The sequence below is a fragment of the Delphinus delphis genome, chromosome 1 (genome assembly GCF_949987515.2).
Source record: "Delphinus delphis chromosome 1, mDelDel1.2, whole genome shotgun sequence".
Taxonomy (NCBI): domain Eukaryota; kingdom Metazoa; phylum Chordata; class Mammalia; order Artiodactyla; family Delphinidae; genus Delphinus; species Delphinus delphis.
Window position 1 is genome coordinate 57,266,378 of NC_082683.1, and position 26,395 is coordinate 57,292,772.

General features: G+C 34.8%; 1 protein-coding gene across 9 annotated transcripts in view; it reads left to right on the forward strand.

Moving 5' to 3' along the window:
• The window catches only part of MIER1 (MIER1 transcriptional regulator), a 56,338-nt gene that overhangs the window by 22,506 nt on the left and 7,437 nt on the right, over positions 1–26,395 (forward strand). For 6 of the 9 annotated variants that reach the window (XM_060023541.2, XM_060023564.1, XM_060023587.1 and 3 more), the window contains 9 exons: positions 4,724–4,882; positions 5,538–5,670; positions 7,344–7,408; positions 10,732–10,804; positions 16,588–16,629; positions 16,926–17,077; positions 18,311–18,392; positions 19,741–19,835; positions 23,127–23,254. In XM_060023541.2, coding sequence (XP_059879524.1) covers positions 4,724–4,882; positions 5,538–5,670; positions 7,344–7,408; positions 10,732–10,804; positions 16,588–16,629; positions 16,926–17,077; positions 18,311–18,392; positions 19,741–19,835; positions 23,127–23,254 — 929 coding nt within the window. The remainder of the gene's footprint in view (positions 1–4,723; positions 4,883–5,537; positions 5,671–7,343; positions 7,409–10,731; positions 10,805–16,587; positions 16,630–16,925; positions 17,078–18,310; positions 18,393–19,740; positions 19,836–23,126; positions 23,255–26,395) is intronic. The other 3 variants (XM_060023601.2, XM_060023548.2, XM_060023571.1) reach the window with 1 other exon arrangement.

The window sequence follows — 26,395 nt, forward strand, 5'->3', positions numbered from 1 at the left end:
GAAATCTGTAACACCCGAACAGTGGAGAACCACTGTACTTGACTCATAATTTTCTTTCACTCTGCTCCTTCCATTTCTCAACTCTTGTATGAATGGGAACAAAACACTCTTGACACTTTATTGTGATGTTTCAATTTGGGGAAAGCCCCTTAGTACCTGGTAGAACATAGACTTCGACAATATAAGCTAATGAGAAAGTCTCTGGAACAGGTGACTGATGGGCCCTAGTATAATGTATTGTCAGCCACATTTTATTCATCTTTTAGTCTTTTTTCAGAAGGAAATAGCAAAGAACATTTGCTTTACGGGATAGCATTACTTTTTTTTTTTTTGAGTTTTTTTTTTTTTTTTTTTTTGGCTGCATTGGGTCTTCACTGCTGTGCACAGGCTTTCTCTAGTTGCAGCGAGTGGGGGCTACTCTTTGTTGAGGTGTGCGGGCCTCTCATCACGGTGGCTTCTCTTGTTGTAGGAGCACAGGCTCTAGGCGCACAGACTTCAGTAGTTGTAGCACACGGGCTCAGCGCGGGCTCTAGAGCGCAGGCTCAGTAGTTGTGGTGTACGGGCTTAGTTGCTCTGCGGCATGTGGGGTCTTCCCGGACCAGGGCTCGAACCCACGTCGCCTGCATTGGCAGGCGGATTCTTAACCACCGCGCCGCCAGGGAAGCCCAGCATTACTTTTTATATCAAATATTTGGGGACAAATAATAGGAATCCATCTTGAACTAGCTTAGGCAAAATGAAGATTTAGTTGTAAGGCTTGTGTTAATTTCATTAAGGGCAGGGGGATATCTAGACCTCACGGACTCAAGTGCCACCAGAACATATTTTCTGTTTCTGCTTTTTTACATGGTGGTGTCCTTTTTCAGACTAATTTTCTTCACATCTTGTCAGTTTTCAGGCTCCTAGATTTATTGCTTGAGATATAGCCTATATTCTTTAGCTGCTATTGGTAAAATTCTGGAAACAAATTATGGTCCACCTTGGGTCATGTGCCCATTCCAAATGCATGGCCAGGGAGTACAGTGATTCTAATTGGGTTAGATACTATGAGGTCCATGAGGTAAGCTTTCAATCAAAATACATGCTTGGAATGGAGGAAAGAACACTTCTGGAAAAAGATGCGTGTAGAAGTAGAAAGAAAGGATTGGGTAGCAGACAAGATACGATACTTGAATTTAAAACTGGGGATTCCTCAGCAAAGTTAATTTGAGGTTTTATTGTAGTTGTAGCCCAGTGTTTTCTGTAAGGGCATCACTTTATACCTTAGATCAATTAAGGTATTTTTCATACTGTGTGGGTCATGATTGTTGCTTACTGACTTGTTGCTTACTAACTTGATATTGGGTAACAAATTAAAAGTCAATTCCAAAGAAAAGCATAATACCACTATATAGTCTTTGTTTTCAATATTAAGAATTTTCTTGATGGAATAGGCAAGGATATTTTGTTTACACATGATAAAACCCACCTAAAACCAACTTTGACTGAAAATAAACTTTTTAGAAATTTGTTAGAACTTCTTTAGAACTTTATTGTTTTTATTATTTTTTCGGTGTCATACGAATATGTATCTGGGTCCAAGGAATGTCTGGAGCCAGAGATTCAGTGTCACAAGAACCTCTTGATCACTCTTAACCCATGGTTAAATCTGTTGATTCCTTCTGCAGGGTCTCTTGAGTTTTTTCAGTACCACAACCACTAATTTGGTTTAGGCTCTGATTATACTCATATGAATAACAGTGGATTCCAACTTAGCAAACTAAATTTCTCCCTGCCTAAGTCCATCTTGAATATTTTGTTGTGTGCATAATTTTCCCTAAGATGTTCCATAGGGTCAGTCACTGTTCAGCAGCTACTCTCAAATGAATCAAAAGGTCAATCAGTGTTCAACAGATACTCTCAAATGAATCAAAAGTAGAGTATAACAGATCCCTTTAGAAACTAAGTAAAACTAGAGAAAGTAGGTAAAAATACCAGCCCTAACTTTTTTTGGTTACTACAGATACCTTCTATTATAATCAGGATAACCTGCTTATTCATTGTTTGTTTTCTACGCTTGCACAGTTGTCATTTCCTCTGACTTTTCTCTCTTCCAGTTCTGTTACTGTTTTTCAGATTCAAGCACTTCTCTTCCAAATGCACTATGATCAGCCGCTTCTGACTCTACTCTGTTCTCTGCTTAGTCAATATTGGAGGTGTTGCTAAATTTTTCTTTGAGAAATGAATTTTTATAAAGCAAGTCACACTTCTCAGATGTGTATCCAAGAGGGAAAAATCTTGACCTCACCATGGAAGTCAGATATTCCACTTACCTGAAAATGGTTAAAAAAAAAAAAATCTTTTCATGCAGTTGGTGTATCACTTACCCTTTTGACGTGCAACTTAGCTATCAGCCGTTAGTGATAAGCTTTATTAAAGATAATGATCGCACTTTATTACCTCCCACTGGAAAGGCTGATTTGCAGTTATCTTATCCTAGAACTGTGAGATAAGTGGTTCTCCAGGTGGTCTCATACCAGCAGCATCAATATCACCTGGTACTTTAAAAAATGCAGATACTCAGGCCCCACTTCAGCCTTACTAGATCAGAAACTTTGGGGTGGGGTTCAGCAGTCTGTTTAAATAAGGTCTCAAGGTGATTCTCTTGCCCTTGAATAAGACAGACCAAAGGTAGAGAACTTGAAGACATTTATTTGATTGGTAATCATACCTCTTTTTTGTGATCTCTCAAAGTATCAGTTAACTCAGTTGTAAAAATTAGAGGTAGTAGTAGCATATTAAGGTAGTCTTAAAGATGAAATAAATATTATGAAACAGGCTGTTTATGAATTCTCAAGGTCCATGTAAATGTTAGTTGCAAACCTACACTAAAGTGTTTTTCCTGGTTTGGCCCTTATTCATAATAGTGACTTCAGTGGGTTGGTCATAGAAGTGACTTCATCGTTAAACCTGCTTCTCATTCGTGGTGCAGAAGTTTATGGAAAGTATGAGCTGGGCTTAGGAGATCTAGGTATTATAGTAAAGTCTCTGTCAGTGCATGATGTTTCTCTCTGCTTGGTTTTCTTATTTACATATATAAAGGTAGCACTGTCATCTGGTACTTTTGAAGATCAAATAAGATAGTGTAATATTCTCACTCTGCTTTTGTTAAGAAAAGAGAATAAGATAGTAGAATTAGAGCACTTATCACAAATGCCTGGCATATAGAAGACACTTTATGGAAGCTATATGTTATGATTGTTTATATAACCCACCTTTTCTATATCTTTTTCTCATATTACTTCTTTCTTGATTTTGAAGTTCTGTTTTCTTAAATCCTGACTCCTAATTCCCAAATTTCTGTCTCCTGTACCAGATGCTTGGTACTGGACCAGATATCTGCAGGGACTAGATCCTTGAACACTTCACGCACTGTCTGTGTTATTGCACCTTGAGAATCACAATACGAGATGTCAATTAAATATGCCAGCTTGTCATTGATTTCTGTTTCAGAAACAGATTCACAGGCTGATTTATAACTAAAATATCCATTTACAGTATGAAATAGAAGTGTTAAACAGTATTTTCTTCCTATTTCTTTCTATAAGAAAATTTTTTCAAATTATAATCATTAGTTGCTTTTTACACACGAATTCTGAGTGATGGGGGTTAACTGTATGATCTAAGTATTTAGTGTCACTGTATGATCTAAGTATTTAGTGTCACCAGGTTATATCATCCAGTCTGATGTATTCATGCCCACTATAACAGTGTATTTAACACACGGGCTAGACTTATTTCTATCCATGAATGAGGCTACAAGACTGCTGGAGAAATACAAAAGTCTTGTTTCATGATTATCCTTGTTCTAGGTTCTAAACTGACTGACTCAGTTAAATTTTTCTTCAGAGTGTGTATGTGTGCATCTGTGTAAAACTTCCTTTTTATAATCAATTCTGTCATGTTTCCCTGATACTTTATCATGCTTGATTATTGATTAGAGTGAGTACCTCTGCAGAAAGCTGATTTCATTTCATTACATACGGATATTTCTTCATTTCACCTTGAGGAGGGTGTGTTTTTTGTGATGATTGGGGAAGGTCCAGGTCCCTGGCTGAGGCAGCCTGGTATATATATGATAAGAGTATGGGCTTTTGTAATTAGACTTGAAATCTGGCTTCACTACTTGTAACTTGTGTGGTTTTTGGAGAAATTGCTTAATCTGCCAGCCTCAATTTCCTCATCTATGAAATGGAGATAATACAACAGTTTTGTAAGATGGATAGTAAGGATTCCATGGAAGGATTTTATATGCAATTATACATAAACCTAGAAAAGAATATATAGCTAATGTAATCCAGTATCATTCATGTATGTCATTGCTGTTTTAATTTATTTGGGCTGGGCTATGAATTTCATCCCCCTTTCTGGGTTTGTTAACTTAGTTTACAGTCTATTTTCTGATTATTCTATTTCCCCACTCCCAAATTATGTATGGTACGCTTACTAAGTGTGAGCATCCATACGTAGTGTTAACTGAACATTGGTGTACATTCACTGAATCGATGCAGAAAAGAATAGTAAAAGCCTAGGATTTTCTTAGGTTTCAAAATTATATTCAGTTTTACCTTTTATGATTTGAGAATTCATAACAGTTCTAAGAGTATACTCAACAGATTTGTGAATTATAGGAATATGAAATATCACCTATTCAGAAATTAACTTTTTATTTTGTTCTATTTAGGAAGGCGACATGCCAATTCATGAACTTCTCAGCCTTTATGGTTATGATAGTACTATTCGACTACCTGAGGAAGATGAGGAGGAGGAGGAGGAGGAAGAAGGTGAAGATGATGAAGATGCTGATAATGATGATAACAGTGGCTGTAGTGGGGAAAATAAAGTAAGGTTATACACATATATTTTTATTACTCTTGAAGTTAAAGTTTATTAATACATTCATTTTGACTGCTTATTTTTGTCATCTGTTTTTACTGACTTTAAAAGTAATACATTTAAATGTTAAAAGTTAATATATAGATATACGTAATACAAATTGGAAGTCCCCTGTAATCTAATCCAGAGAAGTAATAGTTTTCTCTGTGTCATTCCAGATTCCTTATCAATGCCTAGTCTAAATAAATTTGTATGAACTTTTTAAAAAATGCTATTTTTTTTAAGTAATAAAGGCTAATTGGCAGTTCTGTATTCACTTTTATTTTGTTTTGAAATAATTTTAGATTTACAGAAGAGGCTCAAAGATAGTACAGAGTTTCTGCATATTCTTCACTCAGCTACCCCTAATGTTAGCATCTGTGTAACCATGGTCTATTTATTAAAACTAAGAAATCAACAGTGGTACCATACTATTAATTAAACTACAGACAATTCAGATTTCACGAGATTTTCCACTGATGTTCTTCTTCCTGTTCCAGGATCCAACCCAAGACACCATTTAGTATATTTATTTTAGCCTTCCAGTTGTATTTGGAATACTATGACCTTTCATCTGCAACAATCTTCTTTTTATCTTAGAGATTTAATTTATTATTCCACAGGAAGAGAATATAAAAGATTCCTCAGGTCAAGAGGATGAAACTCAGTCTTCCAATGATGATCCATCACAATCTGTTGCTTCTCAAGATGCCCAGGAAATAATCCGTCCACGTCGATGTAAATATTTTGATACAAGTAAGTGTTATTAGTTACTATTTTTTGGATATGATTTTTACTGCTTAATATATGCCTAAAATTTTAGTGTTTTTTTCACTACTCTGTTTGAATTCATTGATTTTGAAATCTTGCTCATCAGTAATGGGATTTTGTTCTAGATTATTAGTTTAGCAGTACTGGGGCCCTCTTGTCCATGAATATACTACAGTAATTACTGTGTCACTATGATGCCCGATTCTGAGTGTGTTCCTTTTTTTCCCTCTTGACTGTTCTTTAGTTTGTTTCATGGTCATCTTTTTTATTTCTCCTAGTCTTTTCCTCAGTTTTCCATTTTCTGCTTTCTTTGCCTCCTCAGCCTTGATATATTCATAAGCATTGCTTTCTCTAATCAATGGCTCCCAAGTCCAAACAGTGGTTGACTCTTGAGGTAGGAATATGTTATACAAAGAACTCTCCTAATTTTTCTACAGTTATGATCTAGTCAGAGATGACCAGTAGTCAAGACAACATTTAATATATGTATCTTGAATATTTGCATGTTTCATCTGCTCCATAATATTTCATTCTAAGCAGGAATCCTTACTCTGGAAGTAAGATAAGAAAAAGTTAAACATTAGTGTTATTAGTTTAAATATGTGGTCTAAATTTCTATACTTGAAAAAGGAAAATAGTTGAAGAACAATAACCTCTCATGAAATGTGGTAAAGTAATAACTGATTAAACATGGCTACTTCTTTGTATGAGTGACTTCTGTTACACAGTTTGTTTAGAAGTGAATGTAGGACTGCTAATAATAATTTTATTGTGAACTTTGATCACAGATATGGTCCAACTGAAAAGTATATCAATGCACAGAGAGATTAGTTACTGAGACAATTGTTTGGGGGAAATGTGGTATTTTTCCCTTAGTTAAACCAGGAGCAGATCCATTGCCAAAGTTTGCTCAAAAGTGGGATACTAAGTGACTGCCTCTTGAAATAATATTTCATAATTCACATCTGGTATTTTAGTTATGGTGTATGCATTGAAGCTACAAATATACTGCCTATCTTAGCTTTTCCATAGGAAGAATTAATTTCTGTATGCAGTGTTACCCTTTTGAATTTTGTGTGCCATTTTAGAGTTGAGAAGATGCTGACAGTCTCATGGTTTTCAGATTTCCCACCCCTTTATGTAAATACATTCTTAGTCCAAAATGTAAACAAATAGCAGCTTGCCTGCTCTGAATAAAACAGGAGTTGGGAAGACATACATACCCTCTCTTCATGCACTCCCCCCAAAGTGGTGCTACAGAGTTGTCAGTGCTTTAAGGAGCACTGCTCAGAAACCACTGTTTTGCCCCAATTCTTATTTTATAAGGGAAGAAACTGAGCTCATATAATTTATTCTGTCACCAAGCTGTTGGAAGGAGAATTAGGCTTAGAAACAGATTATCTTGACTCTGAATCAGATTTTTTCTTAAAATTTTTTGTAGGAAATCATTTTATGAAAATACAGTTGTCTAAGAAGATTGTCCTAGAAGGTTTATGAGTTTTGTTTTTTTTGTTTTAACTGACAGGGTATTATTTGATTAAAAATATCTTGACCTACCTCTGCAAATACCTTTTGGCATATTTAAATATTTGATGGTAGATATAAGAATGGATAGGATAAGCAATCATTTTATAGTACTATTGTCTTACTTATTCTAGATAGTGAAATAGAAGAAGAATCTGAAGAAGATGAAGATTATATACCATCAGAAGACTGGAAAAAGGTAGTTAGAGCCATATTTTCCCAAAACTTAGATAAATAAATATTTAAAAAGCCAAGTGTAATTATTCTTTTACTAAGTATAAGTATTGATAAAATTGAAGTAAGTCTTTTTGTGACATATGAATGTTTAGACTTTCCCTTAATACATCCAGGTAAGAAAAATAATTTACCTTTTTATAAATAAAATAATGGTATAGAAAAAATTGGACTTTGTTGAGCAAGCCAGTACTCAGAGCAAGGTTAGAATTCCAAATTTCTGAACCACTACAAATTACACTTTTGTTAGCTACACTATAAAAAGTATCACATGTGATTTTTTTTTTTTTAATATACTTGAGAAAGCAGTTGTGGAGGCTTTGGTATTTGTTAAGTAAATTTTGTTTAATAAGTTAGATTACAAGTTTTTCCATCCCATATTAATGTCGATATTTACAACTCGAGTATATTGTGTGAAGAGACAGATTTGGGCTTCGGTATAACTATCCATAATTAATTTCTAAAATGAGTCTAAAGATAATATATTGACGTAGTCTTTAAATATAAAATTGTATAACATTGTGTAGTTAATCACATGGTTAAATTGAAGAATTTTAAGCTGTTGCAAAGCAGTTGACTTATTAGGAAGATTTATCAAAATGTTATATAGAATTGATCAGGGCAAATCATTTATATAGAAGAGATGATGTTATTCTTGTTGAGATAGGTGACCTGATATTTCTCTTAAAATCTCCATTGAGGTTTTTTAGTGTTCTTTTTCATAGGTCTGATTTTTAATTTAGGGCATAAGCAGTCATTTATTTGGAAGCAGAATAGCCCAAAATATCAAATTGAGTGGCCTTTCTGCGCTTTTTGAGTCATGATTGTTTACTTAATTAGTTAATACTTTTGAGGCTTCCTGGTGTTTTGTTTGTTTAGTTTGTTTAAAGTTGTCTAGTTTGGGATGCCTGGGGCAAACTTAAAAAGAGCTAACCTCCTTGTGGATTAAAATAAGGGAAAATCTCTATATTTAGAGTTTCAGTTGGGAAGAATGAAGTATTCAAATGAACTTGGACTGTGCTACCCAAGGATTCTGGGCTTCAGCCAGAATTGATCTATTTATGGGTTTCCAAAGAGACGTTTAGAAGAGAGAGACATTAGTGTGGGTTGGAGTGGTAAGGAAAGATTATCCCAGTGCCGGATGTGTTAATTAACTTGAGTGAGTAATGAATGAATGATGGGACTGAAGACAGAAAAAAGGATCACAGAAGTTACTGTTTGTGTGACCTATTTGAGCAAGTGTTCTTCAATCCGTTTTTTTCTGATTCCTATATCATGTAGAAATTAAGGTGAAAAAAAAGCTAGAAACCTTGGGAGTCATCTTAAACTGTTATTTTCTACCACACGTTCAAGTTTATCTTTTCTCCAGTATAAATTGATTTTGTATCTGGAGTTTCCCAAGAGAGTATTTGATTAAGCCTTGAATTTTTTTTTTTTTTAATGAAGCAATAAAAACTCAGGAGGGAGAACATGGGGGAGATGAAGCCTTTACTGCTAGGGAGTATTAGTCCCTTCCTCAGGAAAAATATGTAATAACGTAGACCACAGTAAATCCAGATTGTCTTATTTTAGTGAGATTTGTAAAAAAAGTGTCAGGATTCAGAGATTCATCTTCTAAGGCTTGTAAGATGAAATTGAATTTTTATAGAAACTAGGGTAGAGGAAACAGCTTTGAAATCAAACCTGAGTTCAAATTATAGCTCAGAATTTACTAGTAGTGTGTTCCTGAGGAAATTAATTTTGTTGAGTTTCATCTCCTCAAATACAATATGGGAATGACAAATTCAGCCTTGTCGAAGTTGGTGAGGATTTAATGAAAATTTTGCATAAGATACCTGGTACATAATGCACCTAAACGCTGTTTTCCTTCCCTTCCCTGCAGAACAAATTAGGTGAAAAGAAGTTATCTGAACTCAATAGGAAAAAGGAAGTGTCTTATCTTTATACCAGTCGAGAAGTTATCAACCCTGGCTTCATGTTAGAATCACTTAAAGAACTTTTAAATACTGATTACCATGGCTTTCATCCAGAGATTCTAGTTTAATTGGTCTGGAATGGATCCAGACATCTATATTTTAGAAGCGCCCTAGCCAGGGTTGATAACTTGACTAATTATTCTCTGATAGGCATAGGTGAGTAAAGTTAAAAGAGCCACAAGAAGTGACAATAGAGTAATCTTTTTTATGGTGAAAGACATAAAGAAAATTCCTATATATGAGTAGAGAAAATGCGAATGTGGTATTTTTAGAAAACTAACTGGTTTTCCTGTACAGGTGCAGCAATAAATTTATTACATAGAACATGTCTTTGAAGTTATACTAGATAAAATGAAATTCTGACAAAAGTGGGAAACAATAACAGGAGAGAGAAACTTTTCAAATCCCAAGAGTTATTTAAACTTACTAGACCATGATTTTGTACCTTTCCTGCATAAGTCTTCATTCTGAAAATGTAGTAACTGTATTATTAACATTTAGCCACAGACAAAAGAGGGCCCATGTAATTAATCTTGGTCCCTATGTCTTGTAAAATCTCATCAGTGGTGATTTCTCATTGTCTTTCTGAACAGCCAGTTTCCCCTAATCTGTGTTTTGACTATATAGATTACCAGATTTCCTAAAATAAGACTTAATTACATTTGGGAGAAGGTACGGTTTCATCTTGTATTGTTTTAATGAAAGTTAGGTACTAATTACCTGTCCAGTTGGTTTGGAGTTTCATTCGTTTGGCCTCTACTGAGCTTTATACAAACCCTTTCGTTAGTTCCCTTACCTTAAAGCTCTGGTTCTCAGACTTCAGTGTGTGTCAGAATCACCTGGACAGCTTGTTAAAACACTTATAATTGCCGAATCCCATCCTCATAGTTTCTGGTTCAGTAGGTCTGGTGTAAGACCTGAGTATTTGTGTTTGGTGATGCTGCTGATCCAGAGACCATAGCTTAGAGTGGGATGCTCTGAAAATACTTTTAACTTGACTTTCTGCTTTTCAGAGTTATCTTATAATTGAATTATAAGAATTCATTTTTATTTCTTTTCCTCCATATTTTGAAGTAAAGTTTGTATCCATTTCACCCCATTATTATTACTAATATTTTCATCCAGTCATATCCAAGGTCTTATCTATTATTAATTCATGCATCCTCACAGTACTCCCCTGAGATAGTTAATTGGTTGTAACTGTATTTTATGACAAACCAGGAACAGTTAACCCAAGAAGGTAAATCTAGAAAATGGATACAAAATCTGTGTTACTAGATCTTATTAATGTTTTATGTTATTTTTAAAATAGGAGATTATGGTGGGCTCCATGTTTCAAGCAGAGATTCCAGTTGGCATTTGTAGATACAAAGAAAATGAAAAAGGTGAGTTATTAGTAAATTTACTAATTTATAGCTGAATTCATGCTTTTGAACTGATGAACTGTTTTTATAATGGGATAAGAACATGACAGTTTGTTTGTTACCCCACTGATTTATGAAAGAAGACCTCTGCACCAGTATCTGTAAGAAATATGTTTTCTGTTTCTCCACTTCTGTCCATAGAAGTCTAGCCAAAAAAGAAAGAAAGAAAAGTGAATGCTTCTTTGGTATTGGATTATTAGATGACTTAAAACATTCCAACTTTTAATTTTTTTCATATTTTAAGTACTCTAAAATATATGCCCTTTTATAACCTTTATGATTTATATTTTAAAAGGTTATTTTGTTTCAGTGGAAGCTGTTGGACAGGTTTTAAAAAAACAAGTAAACAACTAATATAAAAAGTTTATTTGCTTCTGAAACTTCTAATATTACTAAAATTGAGTATTTTGATGTTTGTGTATTTAAAAACAATTTGGAAAAATTGTTTTACTTTGGAAAAACAATTTGTATACTTAAATTTTACATTTTTTTTTTCATTATTTTGTCTAAAAGTGCTAAGGTAAGTCACAAATAATAAATACTTAACAAAAACAGAATACTTGAAGATTTTTTTTTTAAGTCTATTTCAGATTATCTGCTTTTGAGAGAGTTCCAGAAAGAGAGAGAGAGAGTGTGTGTGTGTGCGCACGCACGTTTAATGAGTTTTCATGTGCGGTGTGACATCACTCAATGCTAGAACTCTTTCATCATTTCTTTATTTCAGTTTTCTTTTCCGCACTTCACCTTACATATACAGAGCCTTTGGGAGTTGTCGTCTTGTTTGTTTTCTTTTTCAGCATTCCCTCTAGAAAATTTATATTCTAAGTATGCACCTGCTTTCAGGGCAGAGCAGCAGATCAGAAGCAGTTAAGGGAGCACCACAGGCTAGTAAATTCTAGTGACAGTAGAAATGTTTTAACACAACAGTAACAGCTTTCAGGTTAATTTCTGCAACATACAGGAATGTTAAAGGTATCAATATGGAGTGACCTTGTTGTATATTGAAATTCTGTGCACAGTGTTTGTGAATACATTGTAATTGTGTGCAAAAATGAATGATCCATTGGCTTTTGTATTTTTTTATATGTGGCAAGTTAATATTATGGCTAAAGATGGTTTTAATTATCTCTCAATATGTTTATCTTTTATTTTAACATGTTTGCATTGTTAGATATCACAGTGAATAAGTGATCACAATCTCCAATTTTGATTTCCTGTTTTCCATTTTAACATTTTAAAAAGCAATTTTATGTGTGTGTATATATATATATTTTTTTTCTTTCTTTCTTTTTCCAGAAAAGCTGTGGTTTATGAAGCTTTCTCACTTTGAGAAATTTAAGCGTGTTATATTGTATGAGGATCAGATGCATTTACCAGGGTTACTGCCTTAGATGAGTCACTATGATTCAGGCCCTTTCCTCATCTTTGTAGTTCTAGGAATTCAAACTTTGGTCATGATACCAAGAATTCGTCTCCACTTAGGTTAACCTGTGCACACAAACCAAATTGTTGTAAAACTATTAGGTAAACCACACTGTTAGGAATAAAACTGTCAAAGGGATAGTGCCTTTTTCCCTTACAGCGAAAGTTTCGCAGGGTATTTTTCATCAGTTTGGTGATCACATTCAAAAAGGAGAGCATTTGGTTTGAGTGATTTTGATAACAGTGCCACAAAACTTAAGATATCTTGATATCTGAACTGTAAGGAATTATTCGGCAGTTGGATTAGAATTTTTCATTGCTATAAGGAAACCCTATTACTGAGTATCCTAAACAGACATTAACTTTTCCTCTTAAATGTATGTAAATGATCATTTTTACTCAATGAGTATATTATAATCATTTGTTTATTCATCTTTGTATCCTTAATACCCTGGGAGATCCTTTTCACATAAGACACTTCGTAAACATTTGGTAGCTGAGTTATTAGGTGGATGCAGATAGTGTAAACAGAATGTATGTGGAGTCAGTAAACTTGAATCAGTATCTAGGCATTTGGCCATGGACGTGTTACTTAACTACTTTTTTCTTCTTGTCTATAAAATAGCAGTCACCTATTTATTTATAAAGCTCATGCGAGGATTCACATGTGATGTTTTTATGTGTAGTGCTTAGCGGCATAGTGTTTGGCACAGAAAATGGTCAGTAAGTGGCATTAATATCCAAAAGATGATTAATCTTACCCTTATGTTTAGGTTTTATTATTCACATTTTCAGAAAGTATCAATTTATGCTCTTTTGCTTGCAGGTGACAAAAACTGAGTTCAGTTTAGCTTTAGCAAAAAAGAATTTACCTTATTGCTTTACTGGGAAGTTCTGGCTAGTCTGGCTTCAAATAAAACTGGATTCGGGATTTTTATGATATCAGGTGTCTCTCCTCCCCCTTTCCTTTATTGTCAGACAAGCTAGGATGGCTACTGGGAGCTCATGACTTATACTTTTCACTATTCTAGCCAGGAACCAGCAAAAATGAGAACTTCCTCATCCCCCTTTGCTCCAGCAAAAGTCCTAGAGAGAGCCTCTATTGACTCAGCTTGAGTCTTACCCAACCAGAATTACTGTGAGCCAAGAGAAGAGTGAGTACTCAGGCTTGCCCTGGCTCGTTTATCTCTTGGGGCTCCAGGGAGCAGTGTCAGCCCTGCTCAGACTGAATGAAAAGGGTTTAATTCCCAAAAAAGTGCTGGGCATATGAAAAACATGATTTTTAAAGTTACGTGGGTGTTTTGTTTCTCCCATGTACTAAAAACTGAGTAAATGCTGCAGCTTTGTGATAATACTAAATAATTCGAATACTTGGTAAACATCTTACAATGCATGGGACCCCTTTCCTCAAACTAAGAAGTATCTGGCCAAAGGTGTCAGTAGTGCTGAGGTTGAGAACCCTTTACTAGATTAGCTGAGAATTAGATGGGCTACTGAGGAAAAAAAGTCAAGAGAAAGGAACAAGGTATTCTCAAATTTTCATGCTTGCATGACGTAAATTTTAGAGTAAGTAAATGTTGGCTAGGAATTACAAAGCAGTGAATAGCAAAGGACCAGGTGAATTGTTGTTTCTAACGAATATTAGACGAATTATTGATTCTTAAGTTGCTTACTGAAAAATGAACACATGTATTACCCTTAGTTGATAATAGTACTGTTGAAACAGGCAGTTCAGTTAATCTACACATAGGAAAAGCTCAACTAGACAACTTAAAATTCATGTCATTAATCACAGTGTGACCTTTTAAGAATGTGGAAATCTCTATTATAAACCGCATTACTACACCTTGCTGATTATGTTTCAGCATTTTCATTCTCATAATATATTGATTAGGTAGAATTTTTACTTGGGCATTAAAAATGGAATGACACCTTTTTTTTTTTTTAACAGAAACTGGAGGTTTATAAATTTCATTTATTTATTCACGTTTATTCTTACTCACTAGGAAGTTCCCAGATTGCAGAAGTTTTTGATTTTGTGGTGTAGTTTCTCAGCTTTCTACATTTGTCATCTCCATTCCCACCCCCAACACACATATAATGAACTTTGTTAAATTATTTTGAACTCATTTTTGCTTATCTGACACACTTACTTTGATTACTTAAAATACCATAAAAAGCACTTCCCCAGTTAACAACCTGTGTTGATAGACTAGGCGAGCTCTTGCCTTCTGAGACTCTTTCACTTATTTATAATCATTTGTAAATTATATCTTTCAGTAGTATGAGGTGGATATATTTATGGTTGCTTTTTAAAAGTTCTAATATTTAGGCTTGGTAATTCATTCGAATGAAATAGTTTCAGAAGATGCTGTTACAGTTCAGTGATTGTGATCTTTCAAAATCCAGCATGTTCATGAAACTATACAATTATAATAAAGACTGTTTTTTCCTTCTGTTGCTGTCATATTTATAGAGGTTCATGTCATATTTATAGATGATAAATTAAAAAAATAGAGATAAATAAAAAATCGAGATTATTTTTCCTCCTTATTTTCGTGTGTTTTATCATAATGGTGGAGTTCTTCCTGAATTTATGATCTCTTGGCGTTTAGTCATTCTATAGATATTTAATAAATATCAACTGTGTTGCCTTTTTTATTTAGATCATAGTCAGAAGTCATATTTAGAGTATAAACTTAACTGGAAAGTGATTTGGTCTGTTTCTGGAACCAGTTAAGGCAGTGTGGTTTATTCTCTGAGAATGCTAGTGGTTCTCACCTCATTGTCATTTTTAGTATATGCATTAAATGAAGTATCATATTCTCAGGGTTAGCCTATCTGGCTGCTAGTCACAGTTCTAGGGACCTGGCTTGTCATTTGGCGCCATCTGGTGATGTTTGTGTACTTAGTTTAAATAAGCATATCTCTGTATCCTGTGACTTGGGACTTCCAGTTGATTCCAGAAGTATCTCTCAGGTAGTTTGTGCTTGTTTCATAGGCTCAACATGGGGTATCTAACTGGGAGAACACTGGGGACTCAGGGACCCACCCTCCATTGTCTTCTTCCTGAATCAGGGTTTCCTTGTAAGGCATCGTCCATCTCCCACTCCCACTCCAAGAATATAAGAACTCTCGTGTGTTCCCTTTGGCAAAGAAAGGCTGAGTGCAGACCAGAAATCAATAGCAGTATATGCAAATTCACTTTATCATGGGAGTTTTATTGTATTTACAGTTTGGAGTTTTACTACGATTGTACCAGCAGGTTAGAAAAGGAATAAGGTTTATTACTAAGGAAAAATGTAAAGTGTATGTGTGTAGTGGCAGGGGAGTGGGTGGGGACAAGGTAATTTATATGAAAACACTTAACATAGTACCTGGTATGTAGGAGATGTACCTTTGTTAGCTGTTAATTCCTTTTCATAACACAAGGAAGTTTGACAATGTCAGCTATACTTTGTCTCTTAAATTCAGAGTCTTTGTCCAGCTGGCTCCTTTCTATTGGCATTTAAGTGATTATGTCTCATGCCTTTAAAAACCAACAAACAGGCAAAACCAAAAACTTTCTTCAGCTATGCTTCCTCTCTAGCTACTGTACTGCTCTATCTCCTCCCTCACCGTGAAACTTTTCAGAAGAGTTTTCTACTTTATTTCTTTACCTTCCATTTCCTCTTCATTCCTCTCCAGTATGGCTTTGGCTTCCATCTCTGCACAGAAACAGTTCTTGAAACATTCCCCTCCTTGTTAATAAATCCAGTGCACCTCTTCAATTTTCATCCTGCTTGTTTAACAGCATTTAACCAATCTATTACTCTCTGAAACATTTTCTTTCCCTTGCTGCTATGGTGCCACACTTTGATATTTCTTCTGTCTTGTGACTGTTCCTTCTTAATTTTGTCTGTTTTCACCTTCCTGTCATTTAGGATTCCACAAGGCTCTCATCTTAGTTTCTCCTCCATTCTTTCACTTATAAAATTTTGATGAAATTGGGGCTTCAATCTTATAATGGAAGTTCTGATGAAACCTAAATGCTTTTTTAAAAAAAGTAATGACTTGTTTTATGAAAATGATTTATGCTTATCACAATATATTTTCAAGCATCATGGAAAAGTACAAAGATGTAAGAAAAAATTGTCCCAAATCCTACCACCAAGAAATAAGCAGTGTTAACATTTGGTGAGCATTCTTTTAGACATCCCTATTCAAAAATCATAATTATAGCTAACATTCATTGAAACTTATTTAATATGTGTCAGAATTGTTTTAAATTGCTTGAAATCCTTACAGCCATGTATAATAGGATTGTTTTCCCCATTTCACAGATGAGGCAGAAAGAAGGGAAGTAACTTGCTGGGGTCATACAGGTAGGAAGTGTTGGTACTGCTATTCAAACCAAGAGAGGTTGGAATTTGGTAAAGTCAAGCTAAGTCAGACTAGATCTGAAAGGGGCATCAAGTGGTACCTTCTGTTTAGATTGTTTAAATCACTTAAGCTATAAATATTGCCCCAGAATGAAGTCACGCAAGTAGTGGGACCACACTTTACCTCTCAGTTCTCAACATTTTGGCTCTAAGTATGGGTTATTTGTTCAGTGATATGTTTTAACACAAACTCTATCAATTTTTGGCATTATTTTTAACATTATATTTTACTAATTTAGTATATGAAAATGATGATCAGCTCCTGTGGGACCCTGAGTACTTACCGGAAGACAAAGTGATTGTATTTCTTAAGGATGCATCTAGAAGAACAGGTGATGAGAAAGGTGTAGAAGCAATTCCTGAAGGATCTCACATAAAAGACAATGAACAGGTACATGAATAAGAAATAACTTACAATATTCCCAAAATATATTAACCACATACGTTTATAAGTTTAAGTGCTGTCACATTTAGTGCTATTCTATCCACCAAAATTCCTTTACAGATGGTCCCTGACTTAACGAAGGTTCAGCTTAAAATTTTTTGACTCCATGATTGTATGAAAGCAGTATGCGTTCAATGGAAAGCATACTTCGAATTCTGATCTTTGCCCAGGCTAGTGTTGAATATCTCTTGTGATGCTGGGCAGTGTAAGAGAGCCATACCTCCCGGTCAGCCACGTGATCATGAGGGTAAACAACTGATACAACCATTCTGTACCCATACAACCATTCTCTTTTTCACTTTCAGTACAGTATTCAGTAAATTACATGAGATATTCAACACTTCGTTATAAAATAGGCTTTGTGTTAGATGATTTTGCCCAGCTGTAAGCTAATGTAAGTGTTCTGAGCACATTTAAGGTAGGCTAGGCTAAGTGATGGTGTTCAGTAGGTTAGGTGTATTAAATGCATTTTCAGCTTACAGTATTTTCAACTTAGGATGTGTTTTTGGGGACCCATTGTAAGTAGAGGAAGATCTGTAATGTCATCAACAGGGAGTCTGATGTTTATAATCAGCATAAGATATGTAGTCTTGACACACTCATTGGTATGACTTCAGCTCAAATAAAAATTTTGATATTTTATTTTGCCTGTATATATTTTTTATTAAGCTTTTTGAACTTCCTTTGCATAGCCCATAGAATCTGTGGATATCATCAAGTTGGGAATACCTGTCTGGGATAATGTTATTCTGTATATAATAGAACAGTGCCTACCATGAACCTAATAGCAGCATTATATACTTTCTTGCCTTTTTCACCAGTGTTTTTCTTTTCTGATTTGTTTTAAGTTGTCTTTGAATAGGAACCCCAGAAAACCAAAAAGAAGGGACTTGTGATTATTATAAAATTTCTTTTTATTTATAAATTCCTAGAGTACCATGGCCACCAGTAGAGTATTTGCTTATCCATTATTTTCTACATATTCAGAGGCAGTTAATTATCAGGAATGAATTATGTTTGTTTTTCTTTAGTGTTCTTTATGTTGCATTTACTAGAATTACTTGTCCTCCAGAAAGTATGAAAACACTGGATTCTGGAAAAGCCTTTACTCTCTTAAGAAACTGTAGCCTTGAATTGTTCATAGTCCAGGTTACATACTGAAGCCTTTTATTTTTCTAGGCATTATATGAATTAGTTAAATGCAATTTTGATACAGAAGAAGCATTAAGAAGATTAAGATTTAATGTAAAAGCAGCTAGAGGTAAGCATAAATATTAATTTTTTATTTGTTTTCATGATATAGCAGAAATTTAAAATTTAAGCTTTTCAATTTACCTAGGTATATCCTAAATTTAATAATACTAATCTCTGAATTCAGTAAATATTTGCTGGAAAACAACTTGTTATAACTTGTTAAATAACTTGTATATAACACAAGTGTTACACAAGGCATTATGGGGAATGGGGTTAATATTGTCCCTTCCTTTATGGGAAAATAAGGCCATTTAAATAAAAATATATAATGCCTTTCAATTTTAAGGCATTTTTATAAACATTTTCCTGTTTGATCTTGGTAATGATCCTGTAAGCTAAGTAAGGTGAAAGATGTTAGCTTCACTTTAAAACTGATGAGAACTGAGGTCTCTTAGCTGAGGCAAGCATAATTCATAAATAATGAAGCCAAAACTAAAATCCAGGTTTTTCACTTTTTTACTCCAAACTGGCTCTCACCCCACTTCACTAAGAGTACTGTTTATATATCATTATGTAACAAAGGAAAGATTATTCATTCAACAGAATTGGAGGGCCTACTAAATTGTGGGGACATAACTATAAACAAGGTCCCTGACATCACAGTGCTTAGAGCCTAGGTAGGGAAGCTGAAAAATAGTTACGAGTTCTTCCAAGGAGAATTAGAGGGTGCAATCCAAACTTATTGCAGTGGGACTTAACCTAGTTGGGGAAAGAGTGAGGCTGTTAAAGCTTCTCGAACAAAGGGATATTTTTACTGGCTAGGTGAAAGGAGGCTGAGGTAAGAGGCAGGAAATAACTCTAGACAAAGGGAAGAGCATGCACAAAGTCTCTAAAGTAAGAAAGGACATAACGAATTAAAGGAATTGAAAGGTAGCTTGTTTAGTTGGATCATAAAGAATAAAGGGGAGGGCTTCCCTGGTGGCGCAGTGGTTGAGAGTCCCCCTGCCGATGCAGGGGACACGGGTTCATGCCCCGGTCCGGGAAGATCCCACATGCCGCGGAGCGGCTGGGCCCGTGAGCCATGGCCGCTGAGCCTGCGCGTCCGGAGCCTGTGCTCCGCAACGGGAGAGACCACAACAGTGAGAGGCCCGTGTACCGCAAAAAAAAAAAAAAGAATAAAGGGGAAAGGCATAAGTTGAGGTTGGAGAGTCAGGGACTAAATCACCCATTATTAAATAAGGAGTTTTTGTCACTATCTTTTTTAGCCATCAATAATAGAATTCAGGAGTAAAATACTTCCCTCATTGTTAACAGAAAGTTACATTTTTATTTACAACTTTGTTTGTTATATGCAGCATTTGGGAGAATATTGCTTAACAGTTTCCCCTCCTTCCCCCGCCCCCCGATTTTGTCAGAGGAATTATCTGTTTGGACAGAGGAAGAGTGTAGAAATTTTGAACAAGGGTTGAAGGCCTATGGAAAGGACTTTCATTTGATTCAGGCTAATAAAGTAAGTGATGATATATGTTGTCTCTTTTATTAAAAGAAATTTAGTTAACCTAGATTATATTAAATCTTCTATTATGTTTTCTAATGTTAAAGGTTCAATAATGAATATTTTAATACACTGGTATTTAGAAAATTGTAATAAGCATGCCTAGACTTCCTGGCATGTATTTGCTAAGTGACTGTTCTCAGTGTATGATATTGGAAGCCTTTAAGAATTAGACGTTTATAAATATGTTCATCAGCTTCTGGATGGGATGTGTGTATACACTGTAATTACTTAAAGCTATTTTCCACAAACTTGTTACAGATTTTTTTTAGGAGGTTCTTACTTGGAAATTTTACAGCATTTTTACCATGACATTATTTATAATTAAGATGTTTTTTACATTTGCTTAAGTCCTAAGTGGTCCAAAATCAGATACTTAATATTTAATTTGGTTTTAATTAAGATTTAATTTTCCAGAAGAATATCTCAATAAGTCAGCTTTATTATACATTATATAATTTTATAATTTGACAATTTAGCATAATTTATCATGCCATATGGATAATATCAATCACACAGTGTCAATGTATACCCAAAAAACCTTCATAAGTACTTGCAAATTTATTTTTAGGTTTAATTCTCTTAAACTGAAATCAGGTAGGATTTTTAATAGTAACTACACAATTACATAGAATAGAAAAATGTGTTCCTAGGGGCTATTAGGACAGGCAAAATTAAAATCTCAGAATGTAAATATAGGGCTTCCCTGGTGGTGCAGTGGTTGAGAGTCCGCCTGCCGACGCAGGGGACACGGGTTCGTGCCCCGGTCCGGGAAGATCCCACATGCTGCGGAGCGGCTGGGCCCGTGAGCCATGGCCGCTGAGTCTGCGCGTCCGGAGCCTGTGCTCCGCAACGGGAGAGGCCACAACAATGAGAGGCCCGCGTACCGCAAAAAAAAAAAAAGAATGTAAATATAGGAAATTAAGTAATTTCTAGGTTTATACATATCACATTTTTAGCAAATATAAATGACAAGGAGCTTGGCTTTACATGTTTCCTTAAGGATGGTGTGTAAGATATGTGATGGCTTATCTAGGATGATGCTGAAAGTATCTGGGCTTATGTGGGCTTGCTTCTGAGGCTCTAAATAGTCTGTCATCACATTCTCCTATTTCATACCTCTGGATGTGATCCGATGGTATTCACTTGATTTGTTTCAACACATATTTAACAGTATCTATTTTATGTTCCAAAATAAAATAGCTGCTTACAAATCCTGTGAGTTCATTTTTCTCAATTTTGTTGTTCTTTAGTTTATTCTTGATTATTTTGTTGAATTTTGGTATTTGACATCAGGCATAATTAATAAGAGAAATTTTGAGTCTTAGCATTGATGTGAAAGGTGTATCCAAATCATCTTAATGTTGTATCCAACATTAAGGTGTTGTATCCAAATCATCTGATAATTTCCAATATAGTGAATACTCTATGAAAGGAGCGCATTATGCTAATGTCTGTTTCATGTAATGGCCATGCATGTTTCTGATTTTAAAAAAACAAATTGTCTCATGGTTGAAAGGGACAGCGTTGTGGGAAAGAGTTTTCTAGCATTCCTGCTTGAATTCAAACACTATTGACCAAACCATGCTGGATTATCTGTGGAGGGACCCTTGGGATGATAAGCTGATGTAACTGGCAGGAGCAGTCCTTTTTTAAGGAATAAGAACATATTAGATGACTTAAAACTATTAGCCAAAAAAAGTCTTAACATAGTATTGAAAATAAGACCTTGATTTCTTTATAAATATTTGGGATGGTGATATTTCAGTGTTACAGAAGTCATCCGACCCTTTATATACCTAGTACACTAGTTGTTCCAGTGAACAAAGGGAGGACAATAATTCTTAAGAAGAAGACATTGAAGTCCAGTGAAAACATTAAGGCTTTGTTTTTACACCTAGAATTGAAGTTTGGATCTTAATCGTAGGTTGTATTATGCACACTTACTTAATTGAGGATTTTTCATAATAATGTTAACTTTGCATGCTACAAAATGTGTTTGTAATTTTTGCTTTCAGTAACGTACAGTTGACTTGACAATTGTCTACTAGAAATAAGATTCTAAAAAGGAGGCAAAAAACAGCTTGAGAAGATGACTGGGTTTTTAGTTTTTGTTTTTAAAGCCCTGATAGCTTTGTCTTAAAGCAACACGGGGCAGAAAGAAAAATATATGTCCCATAACAAAATAAGGATGTCATAAAATTGACCTTAGGTGCAGTCAGTCGCACCGGATCCCTTCTTCAGAATCAGAAATTTATGAGTTAAAGCATATTGTCTTGCATCCCAAACACTCATTCAGATACCTTTTTAACTCCTAGTATTTTATATGCATCAACCCTACCAGCTCTCTAAGCAAAGTAGCAGAACAGGGAATTTTGTCAACATCAGTTGCCAATCTCATATGTTTAACATTATTAAAGGGAGCCATTCAGTTGCCCAAATAGGTATAGCACAGTAAGCCACTGGAGTAATTTAGTAAACAAAGTATTAGCGTTACTATAATAGCTTTTAACTCACTGGGGAATACTTTCAGCCTTTCTAGAAAGTAAGTAACTGAGTCTGGATCAGTGTTGGGATTAGTAAGAGAATCCTTTAAATGGGAATTTAAAGGCAGTCTCCCTAGGCGTTCTGTGAGTAAAAGTATTTGCAAATTGTTTATAACATTATTTTAATTCAAATGCCACTTCCAGACATTTTCAATAAAGGGGTATTTATTTTATAGTAAATGAACATATGATAGTCTCTTTAAAAGCATAATGCTATTGACATATATACACTACCAAATGTAAAATAGATAGCTCGTGGGAAGCAGCTGCATAGCACTGGGAGATCAGCTTGGTGCTTTGTGACCGCCTAGAGGGGTGGGATAGGGAGGGTGGGAGGGAGACACGAGGGAGGGGATATGGGGATATATGTATACATATAGCCGATTCACTTTGTTATACAGGAGAAACACAGCATTGTGAAGCAACTATTATTCCAATAAAGATGTTAAAGAAAATTAAAAGGTTAAAAAAAAAGCATAATGCTAAATATCTGAAGACCTGTTGCCAATGTATTATTTTTCTTAATGGGAGTTCAGAAAGAGTAATTTTTAACACGGCTGCTACAGTGTTGTATTTTGTAAGTGGTATTATGTATTACTTAAAGACCAGCTAAATTTGTTTTCAAACTTCAGGTATTTTTCATGAGATAACTCCTTTAAGGAGGAGATACTTGTTAAAAACAAGTATTTGTTTCTTATAGGTTCGAACAAGGTCAGTTGGTGAATGTGTAGCATTCTATTATATGTGGAAAAAATCTGAACGTTACGATTTCTTTGCTCAGCAAACGCGATTTGGAAAAAAGAAATATAATCTTCATCCTGGTGTCACGTGAGTATTTTTTCTTTTGAGTCATTTTTGCTAAGCTTTTCTAAATTTTTCTTGAGAAAATTGTAATTTTTAGAATCTTCTTTCTCTTGATAGGATAAAAGTTTACATTAGTTTCAATTTATCCATTTATTGACATCTTCATAGGGCATTTAGACTTTTCAGTGTATTATAAATACATTGTAAACTACAGTTCATCTTGAGACAACAAATTTATCAAAGCGAATGTTAAGAGTGTATGTTTTCAGTAGTATTCCTGAGAGGAAATGGATCAGAACAGCTGTGAAGGCATGTTTTTGTTAAATTCTATTCCATTCAGTATAAGCGCATACAGTTTTGATCTAATAACACTGAGAGAGAGCAGTAAGAATAGGAGAGACTATCTTTTCTAAAACTTATAGGGCCATATGCCTAATAGAGGCCCTTTAAAGAGGAAGGGAAATTAATATTTTTCCTTTCCCAATCTATTTTTGATTCTGGGAACCAAAATCAGATTTGGATATAGATGATATCAAAGGGAAAAGACACGTAGGGTTATAATAAGTTAGGTAAAATTGCATTTTCTTTTATTACAAAGTTTTTTATAGAGAGGTGCACATGTGCATGATGACTTCCCTTTCCCTAAATATTCTGAAACCTTTTCCTTTAACAAATAATATTTAATAAGTAATGTACCTTTAGCTAACTCCCAGTGATAGAGGGAGTATAGTTTATTATATCCTGTTTTTAAGCAAAATGCCTATATGTCTAATCCATTCCCCACGCACCAAATTCTCTTAGCTTCATTCAGTCTAGCTGTGGAATGAAACACTGTTCCCACTCCCACTAGCAATTTGTTACTTAAGTATATAGTACATAGAGTATTGAACCCTTCATTTCACGTGAGTTGCTCTAAAATGCTGATGAATTTGTTGTGGTGGAATTGACTTTACCATATACAAATTAACTTTGCCAATACCTTAAGTATTCCCTAATGTTTATGGAATAAAAATAATGCAAAGTTGTGACTTCATTTGGTCACCATGCACCACTGAAGTTCTTAAGCTTGGCCAAATAACTGCCTTTGGAAGATGTGCTTATATTCATATTTGCTTGTGCTTTTCAAACTCCTAGGCTGCACTATTTCTTGGTCATGTTCATTTACAGGTGTCTCTGCTGGTCACTTCCTTGGAGGATCAAACACTCTAAAATCCAAAGCAGAATTATCTAAAAGGGAATAAATGGGTATGATTGCCCCTGGAAGTCATGAGACATTGGACTCTGTGCCTCATTCTCCCTTGTTCAAATCTCATAATGAGTAGAATTTTATATATAACAGTATTCCAAATTTTATATAATTGCTTACTGTTATCAATTTATAGTTAAATTTGTATTTATTGGTAGTGTTGAGGCACAGTGATGTAGAACTAGATACAGCTATCTAGTCTTCAGAGTATATCTTAAAATAGTCAGTTTTCAAGCTATTCTATAGGGAAAAGCAATAGTAACATCTTTCATTTTTTTCACCCATTTCAGAAATAATGTTCACACATGAACTACAGGCAATCTGTCGTCACCAGCAGTAAGAACATAAGAATTGCCATGCTGGGTCAGACCCATGGTTCATCCAGTTTTCTCTTTCAGAAAGCATCACCAAGGGAAGTGTTGTGGGCTGGCTTAGTTGGTCCTCTGTGATGTCAAGCTCAACAGGTTAGGTAGGGATGTGCTGCCAAACATTTTAGTTTTTCTAATAATCTCTCCGTAGCTTCTGAAAACTTTTTGAAGATATTTATATTTGTAACCTTGATTCTCCTTAAGGTTTAAGTATTCTGTAGGTGGAGTAGTCTCAGTTAAAAGTAATCCCATATCTTCTCTTTTCTCAGGCTTTAAGAGTTAACAGCATGTTCCCTGGTGTTATGGTAGGAAGTGAAGAAATGCTTTTCCCCCTAGACAAGAATACTGTGTTTTTGTAGGCTTCAGTTATATCCCCTCCGGGGTCTTTTTTTAAAGTTTTTTGTTTTTTTAACTGAAAACTATAATTCTTTTACTCCTGTTTGTCCCTTTTAGCTGTGTTAAATCTCCTATAAGAAGCCACGACCAGACCGTATATTCCAGATTGGGAGAAATTGTGGTTTTCTGTAGGCATGAAGATATTTTTCTAGTTTGCTTCCAGGACCTTCTCTTTCTGTTAATAGTTGCACTTTAAGTGACCGCACAAAACATTAAGTTAATGCCTTTAGACAAAAATTGGACTGAATTTTAAAATTTTCCTCCTTAGTCAGAATCAATAGTTAAGAGCAGATTATCCTGAAAGTTATTTGCTCATTTTTCTGTTACATTGTTACCTTCCATTTGTTCACCAGAATGAAGCACATTGCCACTTTTCTGCCTATAAATGGCCTTTGAAAGATCCTACTGTGGATTCTGTCAGTTCACTACCTACCTGGAAGAATTGGTAGCCATATACAAATTGAAGATTTTGCTGTAACAGCCTTGCAAATAATTTTTTTCAAAGTAAAAATTAACTCAGCATAACTCGAACTATTTGAATGCTACTCCAGCCTCCTGTACGGTCTACCTGACTCTTCCTTTCTTAAGCATTCTGGATGCCATTAACCTTTAAGAAATAATAGTAATAAGTCTTTCACAATATCATTGTTATATTCAGAAATTTAAAATAATTTTGATATCTAGTCAGTTCTAGCTTCCTTTGCGTGGCTTTTAACATCCTCCATTACCCATTCCCACTATGCCAAATTTATTTCCAACAATTCTTCCTCATGCATCATCTGTTTCTGTTAGCTTTAGCTTCTGAAGTCCCTTTGGCATTGCATTCATCATGCTCATTCTGTTTCTGTGTGATTGTTCTGTAATGGTGAATGACATAAAGCCAAAGAGATCTTAAAAGACCATGAAATTTCATTCCCTCCATTTATAGATGAGGAAAATAAGGCCTAGAATGTTAAATTGATTAGTTCGTGGTCATATATGTTTCTTTGATATGTGTTAGTTTGTACTCTTAACCTGTTGGAAGCTTCTTGAGGTCAGATTCTACATCCCTATATTGTAAACTACACATTTATAATGTATGTCCCTGTATATAAACGACAACGTGATCACGTAGTTTGAGATTAAAACTATAGTTACTAGTCTGTTCTAGACTGT